Source organism: Pithys albifrons, chromosome 15 (assembly GCF_047495875.1).
Source record: "Pithys albifrons albifrons isolate INPA30051 chromosome 15, PitAlb_v1, whole genome shotgun sequence".
NCBI classification, from domain to species: Eukaryota; Metazoa; Chordata; class Aves; order Passeriformes; family Thamnophilidae; genus Pithys; species Pithys albifrons.
This window is the reverse complement of record NC_092472.1, coordinates 3,273,028-3,285,177: the sequence shown is the minus strand read 5'-3', so window position 1 is coordinate 3,285,177 and position 12,150 is coordinate 3,273,028. Positions and strand designations below refer to the sequence as shown.

Here is a 12,150-nt window from a genome sequence, read left to right as displayed (position 1 = left end):
AGTCTCTGCAGATGGATCTGGACAGGCTGGATGGATGGGCTGAAGCCAACAGTATGAGGTTCAACAAGGCAAAGTACTTAATCCTATGCTTGGATCACAACCACCCCATGCAGTGTTACAGACTTGGGAAAGAGTGGGTGGAAAGTTGCCTTCTGGAAAAGAACCTCAGAGTGCTGGTCAGCAGCTGCTGAACATCACCAGAAGTGTACCCAGGTGGCCAAGAAGGCAAATGACATTTTGGCTTGTATCAAAAATAGTGGGGCCAGCAGGAATAGGGAAGCAATCAGATCCCTCTACTTGGCAATGCTGAGGCTGCACTTTGAGTACAGTGTTCAGTTTTGGGCCCTTCAGTACCACAAAGACACTAAGATGCCAGAGCACACCCAAAGAGCAATGGAGCTAGTGAAGGATCTAGAGAACAAAATTTATGGGTAGCAGATAAGGGAAATTCTGACTTCCTTTGACAACAGCATGAAGTCAGAATATTATATGTGAGGAAAATTAAACAGAGGCTAAAACTGAGTCCCTCCCAAGTCCTTCTATTCAGATGAAGGCCTTTGATAAGGCATTTGTACTTAAAACTTCATATTCATAGAGCACGAACAGGCCACAAAGTAAAAATTTCACAAGGACTGGTGTGTTTCCAGAATTGAACACCCCTACTATATAGTTCAAAGTAAGATATTACAACCTCATTTGAGTGTTCAGACTTCAGTGGCTTCCAAGTGGAGAGTGGCTCTGGGAGATTATTTTTCAAGGCAGATATGTGACAAAGCACTTGTACATTTACCAAATGTCAGCCGCTAAAATCTTTCGGTTCTGTTTATTAATAATCAGAAATAAGTGAGAGATTTGAGCTACCCATGATTGACTCCAAGTGCATAACAAGCCTAAAGAAGATCAAGGAACATTATTGCGTAGCAGCAGTCACCTCTGATTTCCCTCTGGCAAGCTTCAGAGCATAGCAGAGACCATAAAGCTCTGCTGACCAATTCCAGCAGAGGATTTTTCTCATGTCTTTGAGGACTACACGTCTCTGTGCCCCTCTATGTGACTTCCTGTCATGTGCATCCCCATAAGTGTTTAGTTGTGAATAACCAGCCCCAGGTGAGGCAATGGGAAGGTTTTGCTTTGGCTTCTTTGGATTATTAATGCCAAGCACTGTTGTTCTGGTAAAAGAAAGATCTGAAGGTTAGTAAAGTAATTCAATCCAGCCAAGAGACACCTGGTAGCCCCTTGAAATCAACTTGCCTACCTTACACCTTGAGGACCGAATCAGTTTCCAGGTGCTCTGGGCATGAATTTTCAATGCAGAGTTTTGTCAAAGCAAAAAAAATCCACGGTACAGAAGATCATGTCCAATGAGGTCAGAAGAAAGTTTTAGCTTTATGTATGAATAGTCAGAAATCATTGAAATGCATCCAGCTGATCATGCTGTTCTCAGATGAACTTTTGCCTAGAAAATGACCATATGAATGAAATAGAAAATTGAAATTGATTTTTTTAGCAGATCTTGTACTTCAAAGATGACACCAACATTTCCAATAACTTTTCCTCTACATGGAAGAGAAGTCAATGTCTGGGTGTGAGCTTGGTTTATTTTTCTGCCTGGTACATACAGTGACAATGGTCAGGACTTGGGCAGCATGGTGAAACAACACCAAAGGCAGAAAAGATCTTCAGGTTTGGCATGAAATGATGCAGTTAGGAAAAGGAGGAAGACCAGATGTTGGATCTTCCAGAATTTCTTTCTGCCTCTCTATTACCCTTTCAAATGGGCTTTAGACAAACTGCCGTGCCTTAACTGCAGTGGAAATGAGCATTCTCTTCTACTTATGGGTCTACACAGTGTTTTACCACTAATTTCCTTTTCTCACGTGTGCTGTTAAAAACAGTGATACACAAAACGTCTAAACCATCTGAGCAATAATAGTATCAGACTTTTCCTTCGATACTTTGACTGTAGTAAGGGAATGTATTTATTGTTTTGGCACACATGTTTCTTTATTAGGTTTTGTGCCAGGTAAGGCCACAAGATGTAGAAGTCTGAGGTGGAGCATGCCGATTAAACCCTTTTCGGTATGAGATTATTGGTGGTACTGAAATCCTTAGATTTCGAGATAAAAATTAAGCAAGTGCTTCTACGCATCCTGATAATCCTCTAAGAGACACCCCACAGCCGGTGAAGCCCTTCAATGGGGCCCAAAGCCGGGCCCCCGGAGCGCGGCCATCCGGCGGCTGCAGTGGCGTGGCGGCGCCTCCGGGTGCCGCTGTTGGCCGCCGCCGAGCGGCGCTGGAGCCGCAGCCGCAGCCGCCGCAGCGTCCTGCCCCCGCAGGCTGCTCGCTCGGCCGGCGCCGGCCACAGCGGCAGCGGCACGGACAGCACAGGCGACAGGCGGCGCGGGCAGCAGTGGCCAAGGAGCCGGCGCCGACCCAGCTGCGCTCCGGCAACCCCTGCACTCGCTGCGCAGAGCGGCTGGAAGGGAGGCCAGGCAGCGGCAGGAGCCGGCAGAGTCCGGCGAGCGCTGCCGACAATGGCAGCGGGCAGGCGGAGGCAGAGGCGCGGGCCGGCAGGCGGCAGAGCGCTGCTGCTGCTGCCCGGTGTGCTGCTGTGCCTGTGCTGCCGGGCGGCGGCGGAGCGGCTCCGCTACACCATCCCCGAGGAGCTGGCCAGAGGCTCGCTGGTGGGGCCGCTGGCGCGCGACCTGGGGCTCAGCCCGGAGGAGCTGCCGGTGCGCAAACTGCGACTGAGTGCGGACAAGCAATACTTCACCTTAAGCGAGGAAACCGGGAACCTGTACGTGAACGAGAGACTGGACCGGGAGGAGATGTGCGGCGAGACGGCATTCTGCTCTATCAGCTTCGAGGCGCTGGTGCACAACCCGCTCAATGTTTTCCACATCGACGTGGCTATCCAGGATGTGAACGACAACGCCCCGGTCTTCAGGAAGGCTGCTCTTGAACTCGAGATCGATGAATGGGTCCTTCCTGGGACTAATTTTCCGCTGGAGGTGGCCCACGATGCAGACGTGGGCAGTAACTCGCTGCTGACTTATCAGCTCACCAGCAATCCATCCTTCTCTCTAGCCATGAAGGAGAGTGAGGATGGAAGTAAGCCAGAATTAGTGCTTGAGAGAGCATTGGACCGGGAGAAGCAGAGCTCCTTTGAGCTGCTGCTGACAGCAGTTGATGGCGGGGACCCCGTGAGGTCAGGGACTATTCAGATCAGAGTCAACGTGACCGACGCCAACGACAATCCCCCCGTGTTCTCGCAAAAGAGGTATCGGGCAAGCCTGCGCGAGGACACGCCACCAGGTTCAGCGGTGCTGAACGTGTCAGCCTCAGATGCCGACGCTGGCATCAATGCCCTTATCACCTACAGTTTCGGGGAAATGCCAGCCAAAGTGCTTCAGAAATTCGTTGTCAATGCAGAGACTGGGTCGATTACCCTGCAGGAGATTCTGGATTTCGAGGACACACGCTCATTCAGCCTGGCCGTAGAAGCAAGAGACGGAGGCGGACTGGTGGCACACTGCAAGGTGGAAGTGGACGTGCTGGACGTGAACGATAACCCTCCAGATATCGCGATTCTGTCACTGTCGAGCCCCGTACCCGAGGACGCGCCGGCAGGCACCGTGGTGGCCCTGCTGAAAGTGCGGGACCGGGACTCCGGCGAGAACGGTCAGGTGACGTGCAAGCTGTCGGGAGAGGCACCACTGTCGATCGTGGCGTCCTCGGGTGGCTCGTACAAGGTGGTGACGGCGAGCGCGCTGGACCGCGAGCAGGCGGCCGAGCACCGCGTGACGGTGGTGGCCAGGGACCGGGGCAGCCCGGCGCTGTCGAGCAGCACGGAGCTGGTGCTGGAGGTGTCGGACGTGAACGACAACGCGCCCGTGTTCGAGGAGGCGGAGTACAGCGCGTACGTGCCGGAGAACAACGCGGCGGGCGCGCTGGTGCTGCGCGTGAGCGCGCGGGACTTGGACGCGGGGACCAACGGGCGCGTGAGCTACTGGCTGGCGGGCGGCAGCGCGGGCGCGGCGGGCGCGGCGCCGCTCGTGTCGGTGGAGGCGCGGAGCGGCGCCGTGTACGCGCAGCGCTCCTTCGACTACGAGCAGTGCCGCGAGTTCTCGGTGGCCGTGCGGGCGCAGGACGGCGGGACGCCGGCGCGCAGCTCCACGGCCACGGTGCGCGTCTTCGTGCTCGACCAAAACGACAACGCGCCGCGGGTGTTGTGGCCGGCGCCGGCCGCCGGGGCGACCCCAGGAGCACCCCCGGTGCCGCCGGCTTTCGAGGTGGTGCCGCGGTCGGCCGAGGCCGGCTACCTGGTGGCCAAGGTGGTGGCGGTGGACGCGGACGCGGGGCGCAACGCCTGGCTGTCCTACGAGCTGCTGCAGGCGTCGGAGCCGGCGCTCTTCCGCCTGGGACTGCACAGTGGCGAGGTGCGCACGGCGCGGGCCGTGTCCGACAGGGACGCGGCCAAGCAGCGGCTCGTGGCGCTCGTCAAGGACCACGGGCAGCCGGCGCTGTCGGCCACGGCCACGCTGCACGTGGTGCTGGCCGACAGTTTGCACGAGGCGCTGCCGGAGCTGAGCGAGCGGCCGGCGGGAGCCGACGCGCCGGCCGAGCTGCAGTTCTACCTGGTGCTGGCGCTGGCGCTGCTCTCGGCGCTTTTCCTACTCAGCGTGGCGCTGGCCGTGCTGGCGCGGTTGCGCCGGGCCGGGCCGCCCGCCGTGCTGCGCTGCCTGGGCGCGCAGCGCTTCTCCGTGGCCGGCGCCGCCTTCCCGGCCGACTTCTGCGAGGGCACCTTGCCCTACTCCTATAACCTGTGCGTGGCGGCGCCGCCTCGAGCCGTGCCCGAGGCCGCTTGGCCGCCGCCTCCGCTGCCCATCGTGTCCGCGGAGGAGCTTCTGGGCGGGGAGCCGTGTGACAAGCCGAGCCTGAACAGCAGCGCCGTAGTGGAACAGCCTCCAGCTGACTTCAATGCACCTCAGGTCTGTAAATTCGAATGTTTCCTCAGTCTTCCTTGATCTATTCCGAAACGTTATCCTCCTTCCTTTGGGTTTCCCCGACGCTGTGGGTGCTAGTCAGGATACGCATGTATGAACGAATGGCTCGCTCCTTCCTCTAAATGCAGGCAGTTAGGGACGGCAATTATTGGGGTTTTTTCGGTTTTAGCAGTTTCAGATTTCACTCAGAAATTTTTGGTGCAATTCTCGTTTGAGCTAATAGCTGTGTTTATGGTAAATTGGTGATCGAATATGACGAAAAAAGTTGTTGACATTTGACATTGGTGATTTTTCATTCCTCATCACTTTTTTACTCAAAACGATATATGTGAATGAAGACATTGCAGGTTTTTCCTTCCTTGTAAATCTTCCTCTCTTTGCCGTTGTCCATCCATCTTTTTGGAAAGGGCTGTTGCACAAAGGACAGCATTAATGGGACAGATAAATTTCATTTTTACGAGTTCTTTGTGTAACTGCAAAGGTGAACAGGAATCCTTTCATCATGAAAGATGAAGTTACGAGTTGTTTTTTTCTGATGGGAATTTGCGCCGCATTTTGGGTTAATGTTTCTTCAGAATTAGTAGCCAAGGCAGGACATATCACGTAGTCAATCCTGGGTAAAATTTCCTTTTTTTTTCTTGGTGTTCCTTATGTGTCTTTCATATACAAGATAAAATGTAAAATGGGACCTGAAAAGGACACAGAAGAATAAAAGGATAAAAAAAGAAAAGAGAAACAAACAAACAAAAATCAACGGGGTTTTTTCTGTTTCATGACTTGTCTTCTATGCAGTCCCTTTTTCCCCAAGAGAGATACTTGGTCCTCTTTGATTTTAGAACAGTAAACGGGGGAATCGGACCTCAGACACTTGTTACAATTCTTATTTTATCTATGTGCACCTGTACTTTTATTACGCTTCACAATTATATAAAAATATATATATAAATACTCAGAAATAATTGTTTAAGTGTATAAACTACGTATGCCCTAAATTTATTTTTTTCTTACACTTGGTAATCACTCATTAGATTCTCGAAACTTGCCTTATTTGGTACTTCTGCATCTGTAGGTGTCCCAATAGCTTTAATGTTGTAGCCATTAGCTAAGGACCTTCACTATACCCTGCATTACTCTCCTCCAGTTAAAAAATACTGTAGAGAATATGGGGAAAATAAGTACACTAGAAAAATTTGGAGCAAACGAAAGTATGGCCAAAAAAAAGAGACAGAGGCAAAGGCAGATGATTCTCCCCAGGTTCACTGCTGATGTTTCTCGCCTCGTGGTCAGTTTGCAGTCAGTGCGGAGTGGCCAGGTGGCTTAAACCCGGGGTGTTACAAAGAATGACTTTCGAGCAGTAGAGGAGCCACATCCGGGACGTAGTTAACAGGAGGGTCTTCTAGGGAGATAAAGCAGAGCGCTTGGCAGGTTCCTGAGCAATCCACCTCCTCTGGAGATGGAAGAGGTTGGGTAGTTAGGACTGTAAGTTTCAGTGCATAGACCACAATTTTACGCGTCTTTACATGTCTGTTCTGCCTCACTGGTGGTGGAGTAGTTCTTTTAACTTAGACCATGTTCCATATGAACTGAAAAATGTAAAGCGAAGCTTCTGCCACTTAAAGAGCGCGAAAGCTCCGGGTCACAGTTGGCATGTGTGTGCTTGACCATCCAGTGTTGTATCTCAGAGTCTCTACTCTTTTCCTGTACCGGTGACAGTGATGGGTCAGAGAAGAGCCGAGGCAGGAGGTTCCCAGTCCACATGGGACCCCACATCTCCGTGGAGACTGTCCCATCCCCGCGAACTGCCCGTGGGCAAGACAGGGCGGGCATCGCTCGGCAGCGCTCGGTGCCTGCAGTGCCGGGAGGAGGCTGCGGGCGCCGCTGTTGACCGAGAGAAGCGAGAGGAAGGTCTGAGCGCTGCAGCCCCGCCCGCTGCGGACCGGCTCGATCAGAGTCTGTGTCGGCAGCAAAGGGGTCTGCGATCGTCCCCGCGGCGCGGAGCTACGGGAGTGAGGGAGAGGAACCGGCGGCAGCGGCAGGGAGCGGCGCGCCGGCGAGACAACCAGAATTGGAGCAGGAGTGAAATCTGCGCTACCGCAGCCGAGATGTGCACGGCGGGGAGACGCTGGGGCCGGTGGCAGCGAGTCCTGCTGTGGGCTGTCCTGCTGGCGGCGTGGGAAGCGGCGTGGGGACAGCTCCGCTACTCGATGCCCGAGGAGATGCCCAAGGGTTCGTTCGTGGGTGACGTGGCCAAGGACCTGGGCCTGCAGCTGACGGCGATCCGGGACCGCGGAATCCGTATCTTGGACAAAGGTAGGACGCAGTATTTCTCTCTGCACGAGAAGACGGGACATTTAGTGACGGCCGAGAGGATCGACAGAGAGCAACTATGTGAGAGTGTGCTGCAATGCGTGCTGCGCTGTGAGCTGATAGTGGAGGCGGAAATGAAGGTTTACGGAATAGCAGTGGAAATTACGGACATTAACGACAACGCCCCCACCTTCAAGGACATCGAGCTGGAGCAAAGAATAAGCGAAATGACAGCCGCGGGATCGCGGTTTCCCCTGGCTGAGGCTCACGATCAGGACTCGGGACAGAATTCCCTACTGAGCTACGAACTGAGCGGCGATGAGCACTTCTCGCTGGCCGTGCAGGAGGGCCCCGGTGGGGATCAGCGTCCCGAGCTCGTTCTGGCAAAGGCACTGGACCGGGAGGAAGCAGCTTTTCACGAGCTGGTACTGAGGGCGAGTGACGGTGGGGATCCGGCACGGACGGGCACGGCGCGGATCCACGTGACCGTGCTAGACGCGAATGACAACGCGCCCGTGTTCAGCCAGTCAGAGTACACGGTACGTGTGCCTGAGGACGTGCCCGTGGGCTCCGTGCTCGTCACTGTCACAGCCACAGACGCGGACGAGGAGCTGAACGGGAACGTGAAATACAGTTTCCATAAAATTTCAGAGAGACAGTCAGAACTTTTTCACCTGGATCCTGAATCAGGAAAAATAACCACTAAAGACAATTTGGATTTCGAAAAAATCTCCTCCCATGAACTACAGGTGCAGGCACGTGACGGCGGGGACCTTTCCCACACATCCAAAATCATGATCACCTTAACAGATGTGAACGACAACGTACCTGAACTGATAGTATCATCAGCGGTGAGCATGATCTCGGAGGACGCTCCATCGGGGACGGTGGTAGCCCTGCTGCACGTCCAGGACCGTGACTCAGGACAGAACGGTGAGGTGCGCTGCTCGCTGAACGGAGGCGTCCCGTTCCGGCTGGAGAAGTCCTATGAGGATTACTACCGCGTGGTGACGGCGAGAGAGTTGGACCGGGAGCAGATGTCGGAGTACAACCTGACGATCCGGGCAGCCGACGGAGGGTCGCCGTCCCTGCACAGCAGCGCCGTGCTGGCACTGCGGGTGCTGGACGTGAACGACAACGCACCGGTGTTCACGCAGGAGCGCTACAGCGCGCAGCTGGCCGAGAACAACGCGGCGGGCGCGCTGGTGCTGACGGTGCGGGCGACGGACGCGGACTGGGGGCAGAACGCGCGCGTGCGCTACCGGCTGTCGGAGGGGCGGGTGCGGGGCTTGCCGCTGTCGTCGTACGTGTCGGTGCAGGCGGAGACGGGCGCGCTATACGCGCTGCGCTCCTTCGACTACGAGGAGGTGCGCGAGGTGGAGCTGTGGGTGCGGGCGGAGGACGGCGGCTCGCCGGCGCTGAGCAGCAACGTGTCGGTGCGGCTGCTGATCGTGGACGAGAACGACAACGCGCCGCAGGTGCTCTACCCGCCTCCTCCTCCGCCGGCGGCGGGTGCGGGCTGGGCGGGCGTGGAGCTGGCGCCGCGCTCGTCCGAGCCCGGCGCACTGGTGGCCAAGGTGGTGGCGGTGGACGCGGACGCGGGGCAGAACGCCTGGTTGTCCTACGAGCTGGCCAAGGCCACGGAGCCGGGGCTCTTCCGCCTGGGGCTGCACAGCGGCGAGGTGCGCACGGCGCGCTTCTCGCTCGCCCGCGACGCGGCGCGCCACAGCCTGGTGGTGCTGGTCAAGGACCACGGCCGGCCGGCACTGTCGGCCACGGCCACGCTCACCGTGCTGCTGGCCGACAGCGTGGCCGAGCTGCTGGCCGAGCTGAGCAATTCAGCCGACGCGGCGGCGCCGGGCGAGCCGGCCGCCGGCCTGACGCGCTGGCTCGTGCTGGCCGTGGCCGCCGTCTCCTGTCTCTTCCTCGCCTTCCTGTTGCTGCTTCTGGCGCTGCGTCTCAGGCGCTGGCGCCACTCGCAGCTGCTGGCCGACAGCAGCGGGGCCTTGCGCGGCGTGCCGGCCACGCACTTCGTGGGCATCGATGGCGTCCGCGCCTTCCTGCACTCCTACTCGCACGAGGTGTCTCTCACGGCCGACTCTCGCAAGAGCCACCTCCGCTTCTCGGGTGGCAACTGCTGTGACACCCTCCCTGCCCCGCCCCCGCCCGACGAGCCCGCGCCGCTCCTCGGGGAGGAGGACCCTGTTGGCTCTTTCTCGGCGGACTCGGCCGCTCCCTCGGTGAGTTCGTTAGAAGCCGAATGTTTCGGTGACGTTTCCGTTTGCTTCTCTCTTGCCCTTTCACCTCGTGGTCTGTGTCACACGTAGGGAGGGGAAGACGTGGACATGGTTTCAGTGCCCAGTCTTACAGATGATGGAGGCAGTAGGAGTATATAATCATCTTTACTGGATGTTCATCTATGGTTTCCATTGCGTCCTTACCGGGTTTCACAGTGTTCAGTGACCCAGTTTTTTTCTGGAGAACAACTTGTCATTTGCCTTTACGATTTTCATTTCTTTTCTTTGAAGCGGGGTTGGCCAATCTGATTGCATATTGTGCGGGTAAGAAAAAGGTGTGGATTTTGAGGGAATTGCTGACAATTTGCATTATCACATGATGTGAGTTTCTTTCTTACTGGAGACAGTGAGTTTGGTGAGCCTTGCTGTAGTCCTATTTGTTTCCAGGTTTATATGATCTATTTTACTAACAGCTTAAAGATGTACTGAGTATAAATGCCACAATAACAGCTTTGGGATCACCAAAAGCATTGTTAATTCCCTACTCAATACCTGTTCTGTAACTTTAAATAGTATATTTTGCTTATTTAATTTTTGCAGGTGTTATCTTTTTGCCTTGCTCCTTTTGAGGATCTAACTGTGGGCCTTTATATCTGATAGTATCTCATCAGATTTATTAACCTTTTTGCTGAGCTGCCCTTGGACTAAAAGAAGGGTGATAGTGTATTTGAGCTGATACTTTGATAACTGAATTTTTATAACTCTTACAAACTTGAGAACATATTACATTTCTTGGAGTAGTTATGAGCAAAGAAAACTCTTTCACATGATAATATTTTGCCCTTTGTTCTTATATAAGGAGAAATTGTGCCTGCAATTTTTCTTTCAGTGATGCATGTTTGCAAAGGCAGCTTTTTTGTTGTGCAAGTATTTAGACAGGGTGAAAGAGTTGTGGCCAAGTTGTGGATTCTTCAGTTTGCTTTCCTATTACATGCTGTTCCCAGTAGCTGGTAGGGAAGTTCTGCCTTGCTTGCTATGATGAGGTAAAGGTGGGCTGTGTGTGTCTGAAAAGGCCACTAGAATCAATGCCCTTACTTGCCACATAATCATGGCGTAAATTCAGTGCAAGGTCAGCTAGAGACTGGCCTAAAGCAGGGGAAGATGGGGTTCTATGGTCCACCTGGCTAGGTGTGCTATCATGTCGTAGCAAGTCCAAGACTTTTGCCACTTATCCCAAGTGCCTTTTTCTGGCATCCAGAAAAGAGAGGTGAAACCTCTGATGATTTTTTCTGCAAACAATACCCATGGAAGTGCAAACATGCTTCAGAAATTTTATGTCATTTTTTCAGGTATATCTCCTTGTATGACTGTGATGGAGAGTTCCATTGTGGTCATTCTAAGCTTTTCCCAGCCTTGACTGACTTTCAGAAGTTGTTAATGGCCCTTCCTCATATGAAGTAACTGCTGAAATTATGTCATGTAATATGTGAGTAAAGGCTGTGGATACAGAGCAGTGAGGATGTGAGGCTGCCTTCATACTAGGAAAACTGGTGGATCAATGTGTTTGGGTCTGAGCAATTGTTTTATTGGTATGCCTGGTACCAAGGCCTGTGCCATCTTTTCTGTGATTCTGGTTTCCCTGTCCTGAAAAGCACCTCTCATCCTCTGATAATAGAACATTTGCCCAATAGCTCTGCATTTAGAGAGATGACCCATGAGTAGGTGTTGTGAATGAGTGATTTACATTGTTTGAAGAATCACCTTCAGAGATGTTATCAAAAGTGGGTTTAATATGACACTGTAGACTGGTGGGAATGTAGGGGATGGGAAGGCATTTTTGTCAGGAATTTACTTCTTATTTGAAGTATTTGCAAAAAACTTACTCATTTAATCCTCTCTCATATCTGATAGAGAATGTTGGTTCGTGGAGGTAGACATAAACTTTTGCAGTCACATACTTTCCAAAATGCCCATGAGGAATAATGATGGTGTCTTTGAGTTGATTCCAAGGACTGACACTTTAACTAAGCCATGTATAGCTTATGCCAATTAAAACATTTTATGTTGTGATGCATGCTGTGGTATGATCTTGGTTCTCCCTAAGCAGAGTGTTTGAATGTTGTCTGTCTTGAAAGGCAGTTTTTTCTATTTCTTGTTTTCCAAGAAATTACTTGGAATACTGTGCCTCTCGACGCTAGACACTCCCCCCCGCTACATTTGACATAGTTAAGGTGTGATTCCTTCACTTCTGTGGCTTTGTCATTCCTTCCTTGTTTCTTCTCATGTTGTAAAACTGGACTCAGTTTCGATGATGGTCCTTAGAAGGAGACTTGTTGAAATTAACAGTTTGTATACTCATATCTTGAAGGCGTTTAGCTGCCACGACAAAGGCTTTTATGTATTCCTGTTTCCCTAAAATATTGCTGAATTTCACTTGAGTGTCGCTTGCTTTTTGACTTGTGGTTGACGCATGACCAGTGGTTGGATTTGTCCATGGTGTGACTAATGGCTGTGAATGTAGAGCAAAGAGGGTGAGAGGCTGAATTCATATAAGAGAATTACGTGAATGAAAGAGGGTTTGGCTGAATAATGGTTTGATT

General features: G+C 53.1%; 2 protein-coding genes across 3 annotated transcripts in view; both read left to right on the top strand.

Moving 5' to 3' along the window:
• LOC139678766 (protocadherin gamma-A4-like) overlaps positions 1–12,150 on the top strand; it is a 245,389-nt gene that overhangs the window by 22,506 nt on the left and 210,733 nt on the right. The window contains exon 1 of one of the 2 annotated variants that reach the window (XM_071569863.1): positions 7,014–9,553. The exons of the other annotated variant lie outside the window; for it this stretch is intronic. Within the exon in view, the coding sequence (XP_071425964.1) occupies positions 7,109–9,553 (2,445 nt within the window). The 5' untranslated portion in view covers positions 7,014–7,108. Of the gene's footprint in view, positions 1–7,013; positions 9,554–12,150 lie in introns of those variants that run through there. 2 annotated transcript variants of the gene reach the window in all.
• LOC139679136 (protocadherin gamma-B5-like) lies at positions 2,495–5,027 on the top strand. The gene has a single exon (XM_071570567.1). The coding sequence runs from the start codon at positions 2,535–2,537 to the stop codon at positions 5,025–5,027; it is 2,493 nt and encodes an 830-aa protein (XP_071426668.1). The 5' UTR covers positions 2,495–2,534.